The sequence below is a fragment of the Nothobranchius furzeri genome, chromosome 10 (assembly GCF_043380555.1).
Source record: "Nothobranchius furzeri strain GRZ-AD chromosome 10, NfurGRZ-RIMD1, whole genome shotgun sequence".
Taxonomy (NCBI): Eukaryota; Metazoa; Chordata; class Actinopteri; order Cyprinodontiformes; family Nothobranchiidae; genus Nothobranchius; species Nothobranchius furzeri.
Genome location: NC_091750.1, coordinates 63,742,082 through 63,747,261, shown reverse-complemented (window position 1 = coordinate 63,747,261; position 5,180 = coordinate 63,742,082). Strand labels below are relative to the sequence as shown.

The following is a 5,180-nucleotide window of genomic DNA, read 5'->3' as shown; positions in this document are numbered from 1 at the left end:
GAAGCACAGCTCTCATTCCCCAGCTGACAAGCACAAGCTCAAACTGACAACAACCCCCTTCAGACCTCCATCTAGATATGATTAGAGCATCTGGAGTCTGATTGGGACTGAGCAGCAAATCAAAAAAGCAACACAACGTGGGAACTAAAATCAGCCGCCGAGCTTTACAGACGACCTCTGAGTTACATTCTTGTCCCGTCGCTGCCTGAGAGACAAATAGGAATCAGAGCCGGAAGTGTTAACTGCTTATAAACATGGGTCAGTGTTCTAAAAGCTGAGCAGTGAATCAGGCTGCAGGACATGGTCAGTATTATGGGAGAAACCCGACTCTGCCATTGCAAAGCTGCAGCTGCAGCTGCTGTCCCAGTGCCTGACCCCGCAGCAGTAAAACATCCCGACAGACGGCAGCTCTTCTCATACGGAGACCTTACCAATAACGATCACATTTAGGCTGAACAGCTGATTAAATCAAATGCTAGTTTGTATTTTGCCAGTGGAGTCTCGCAGCTCTGTGGAGCATGCAGAAATAGTGAGAGCACCCGTCTCGGTTACATTGAGGAACAATTGAACCATATGGGTGTTTCGGGTGGAGGAGGGGTGGAGTTGGGTGGTATGCATCAGCTTGCCAGATTGTGCCGGGTCTGTTTTGGTTGGAGGAATGTCGTACACATGTTCCACACATGTTCCACACATAGTAAATCATCACCTGGGTAATCGGCGCGGCTAGGTTCAAAATAGCTTGTTAGCATCATTTCACAGATCCTGGAGCACAGGTGCATGCTGGGATCCGTGGGTGAAGGTATTTGTGTGTGTGACGCACAATATGTACTGTATGTGCACGTGTGTTTACCTGACGAGTCACTGAGGCTGAAGGCGATTCTAACTTCAGATTTATCAGGAGACACTCTTCGGGTTGCGGTGATCATTTATCCCTTTGTGACGCCAAAGAGAAACAAAACAGAGACGGTGATAGCTAATTAAATTAAAAGCATGTCTTAGTTTCTATCATCATGAAAAGATATTTCCTGATTTTTCTAAACTCTAAAATTTTACGTGAATAGAACTTTTTGTTTTCTTTTCTGTTTTACTGATCTATTGGTACATTTTTTTCCTTGCAGAAAAATTACACACCTTCACATCTCAAACCATACAAAGTTGAAGCCCAGACATACTTTGAAGGATTCACATCACTATTTAAAGTGATATCACATTAAAGGTTAACTTTACTCATATTTTTGAAACATTTGCAGTGGTCTCTAGTGGAAATGAAAGCAATGTAAATCATATTCTGGAGGAAAAAAGCTCTGGCACGCCTGTTTCAGCACTGAAGATTCAGCTGGAGGAGAAAGTAGCTTCAGACGACAGGACTCAGACTCTTATTTCCTGATATTTGAACACATCGCCTCTGATTGGCTAACAGCAACATGACTCCACCACTGACTCTGTTTTCTTTGAAACGCTGATGGTTTATCTCCACAAATAACTCAAACCTGATGCAGTTCTGCCGTGTTGAGAAGTTGCTAATCTTAATGGTTAGCTTTAACCGGTCGAGACATGCTCTGCTGATTCCTGGATGCCAAACCAACAACAGCCTTCCCCGTTGCATCAAAGATGGGTGAGTTCATGAATGTTAAGTGAAAGGGTTGCCTAGATCATATGTTGCATCTAATCAAAACAACCATTGTAACACAATAGAGCATAACGACATCAACAACTCCTCAGGGGTTGGGAATGAGGGGTATTCATGGGTAGTTTCAGCTCGTTACGTAACATTAGACAACTCCAATTTTTAAATTCGACTCTCCTATATTCCGGTCAAAACTGAAAAAGCTCATTGAATAAGATGCTAAACTCCTTTGAACCCTTTGACTTAGACCTGTCAGGCCTTTTCAAAGTCTAGCATTACACCATCTAATTTCTATCAGAAGCTAATGCAGGAAGTAGGGGTAGAAGACTACATTCATGTTCAGTCTGCATGAAAAATGCAGAGTGACCAATTCTAATCAGAAATAATAATTTAAAAGTGTTATTTGTTTTGTGAAGTTTACCTTTAGGAAATTACAGAAAAGGCTGGAAATAAGGTGCAATCCTATGCAGTTTTGTATGTGACTTTTGAGTAATGCTACATAGACTTCTGTCTAATATTGGAGAACGTTGTTGATTTTTGACAATATTTCTGTTAGATAATGTGGAAAGGTAGTGGCAGACTTCTATAATGAAGATGACACTAATCAGCTTTAGATGCTCAAAACGTGGTGAAATCATTAAAAAAAATGTTCAGAAAATATATATAAAAAAACAAGATTTGATACAAATCCAAGCTATTGCTTTAAAAACGTTCAAGATAATAAATATTGGAGTCAGCAGGTGCTGCTGAGCTGGAATGGAAGCCTGCAGGCTTTCTGATGAGGCGTGAGATAAAGCTGCTCTTTGGGGTCTTATAAATACACCCCGCAGCCACCAGTTTCATCACGCTTTTAGATCTGCAGCGGGATTAAATAATTAAAGAGCTCTGACAGACTGGCCATGAGGGCAGGTTTTAGCTGGTCCCTTTAGCTGAAGGTGCAGGCTTTTTATAGCTATCTTTGCCTCTGTTGACCCTGAAAACTCATGCAACAACTTCCAAAAACAACATTTCTAGAGAAAATCTCTGCTGGAATCCAAAGGGTTGCGTTTTGATATGATAACGGAGACAAGCCGGGGCGTGCGTTAAAATGGGACAAGAGACGTTATGATGGAGAGAAATTCTCCTGACTGCACAGAAATCGGGATCGGCAGTTACCAAAAGCAGCACGGAGCCAAATCAAGAAATCCCGAACGCTAAAGTTCTGATCCAAACAGATCCGTCCGTCCGGAGGGTTGAATGAGCTCCGCAGCGTCTCCTCACGGGTTCCGTCGCGGTTGCGCCTTTTGCGTAAATCCAACAAAGATGGCACAAAATAAGTCCTCCACCTTCACGGAGCGTATAACCGGAGACGTTCCTTCCTTTTGTGTCTAGTAAAATAAATGCTTTCCAACACACTGACGCGAACTTTGACGGGATGCAGATGAGGGTCTGCTGGTTATCCACAGGCTGCAGCCACGCGGTTGAGCTGCTGGAGCGCAGAGCGCAGGCGGGCAGCGCAGGAATGCTGTTCGCTCCCCCCCGTGGCGGGCCAGGACCCAATTAAATGTCTCAGATGACATGACTTTAGCCCACAAAAATGCCCGTAGCTCTAGCTCTGTTTTGAGTGACACAGTCATCCCGCCTGGATGGTTTTTGGCTTTGCAATAGCTGTGCAACACATGGGCCTGGTTCTGGATGATTGGTTCCTTAGGCTTAAATCCATTTTGATTGCATGAATGCAATGCAGGTCAGTATAGGATGCAAATGCCACACAGCAAATATTTTACCTTCATCCCTAATAATAACTTAAGCATGAGGCCTATATATTTTTCAACATGTTAAAGTATCCAAAATTAGAATCAGGCTTAAAATTATCTATCACTTATAACAATAGCCCACATATGATGTGACAGGTGGAACTTGTGTTATTTAAACCTCTGGCATCCAGTGGTGCCCCCAAGGGGTGGTCAGTGGGGGTCAGGGTGACCCCTGGAAAATTATTCCCCCAAGGCAAGACCACCCCACTGAATTTGTCACATTTATATTCACATAAACTATACATTCATCTTCTTTAATCAATAAAAATCCAACAAATACATTATTTTTAATAAATAATTGATGTAGTAAATCCATCCATCCATCCATTTTCAGCTGCTTGCCCAGAATTGGGTTGCAGGGGCAGCAGCCTAAGCAGAGAAGCCCAGACTTCCCTCTCCCCAGCTACTTGGGCCAACTCCTCCAGGGAAATACCAAGGCATTCCCTGGCCTGCCGAGAGACATAGTCTGTCTAGCATGCCCTGTGTCTTCCCTTGGGTCTCCTCCCAGTGGGACATGCTCAGAAAACCTCACCGTGGAGGTGTCCAGGTAGGGAGACCAGATGTCCCGCTTTGTGCTGGACAGTCCCGCATTTCCATTGTTTTTACACGTCCTGCAAATTGGGAAAATGTCCCGCATTATTGACAGACTCCTGATAAATCTGGCATAGGGGTTGTGTGGCGAAAGCAGTGACTTTTAATCAAACAAGGAGGCGGGACAACAAGGTTCAAAGTGCTTATCCGCGCAGGTGCACAAACCACTGAAACAAACCAGAAATAAACGAAACGAGAGGAAGAGGAGGAGAGGTGAGGAGAAATGAGCGCAGCGAAAAAAGAAAATGCTTCTACAACAGTGACTGGGAGAGCATTTATTCGTGGGTAAAACCTGTTCATGGCGACTCAGATAGAGCCTTTTGTGACGTTTGTCAGAGTCTTTTCTCTGTGTCTCACGGTGGGGAGTATAACGTTAAATGGCACCGAAAATCAGACACTCACAACAAACGTGTTGCTCTAAAGGATGCTTCCCGATTAATGGACATGTTCCAGAACTGCGCTGCTCTGGGTGGCTGCATGTTGGAGTAGCTCTGTTGACTAAATGTAAGTTTAGCCTTTTTTTGGATGTTTTTTCTTCTGGTTTCTCAAGAAAAGCTGTGTTTTTGTGGACGTTTTGCTTTTTTGTTTCTAGTGCTGTGAAGCTTAGTGTCATGGACTGCGTCTGCGTCTCCCTCATGTGTCTCCTCGTGTGCTCCTTCTCGCTCTAAGGATCCCCTTATGTTTCTCGTTGTGTTCCTCATGTGTCCCCTGATCTGCAGCCCTTCAGATTATTCCTCCCAGGTCCTGTGTTCCTTTGGTCTTCCCCAGTCACCCCTCTGCAGTTATTCTATAAGGTTCAGCTTTTTATTTAAAGAGCAAGTAACGTCTAAATTAACCTTCTTTTTTTTTTGCTGATAAACTGTATAAATGAGTGTCTAATAGTGTTTTAAATGTGTGTATTCATTATTTTAGCATTTTGGTGCATTTTCTTTAAAAATTAAAAATTCTGCCTAAATACCACAGTATAGCACCACCTTCAGCTTAAAACATAGACTTTGAGTCATTTTGAATACACTTTAGCCAATGGCTAAAGAGAAAGATACTACGTAAACCAGCCGAGTACTACGTGGCAGTTCTGTGTCAAAGTTATAAAGCATCGAGAGTCTCGGCCACGTCTTGTGGCGAGTTGGGAGTTGGATTTGCAAGCGAGTGTAGGACGGTTAGTG

At 43.4% G+C, this 5,180-nt stretch overlaps 1 protein-coding gene across 2 annotated transcripts in view; it reads right to left on the bottom strand.

Moving 5' to 3' along the window:
- The window catches only part of map3k7cl (map3k7 C-terminal like), a 13,164-nt gene extending 8,705 nt beyond the window's left edge, over positions 1-4,459 (bottom strand). The window contains exons 1-2 of one of the 2 annotated variants that reach the window (XM_015961665.3): positions 2,783-4,459; positions 851-932 (exon numbers count right to left, since the gene is read on the bottom strand). In XM_015961665.3, coding sequence (XP_015817151.1) covers positions 851-926 — 76 coding nt within the window. In that variant the 5' untranslated portion in view covers positions 927-932; positions 2,783-4,459. Of the gene's footprint in view, positions 1-850; positions 1,808-2,782 lie in introns of those variants that run through there. The other variant, XM_070555902.1, reaches the window with a different exon arrangement.
- Positions 4,460-5,180: the final 721 nt, after the last annotated feature.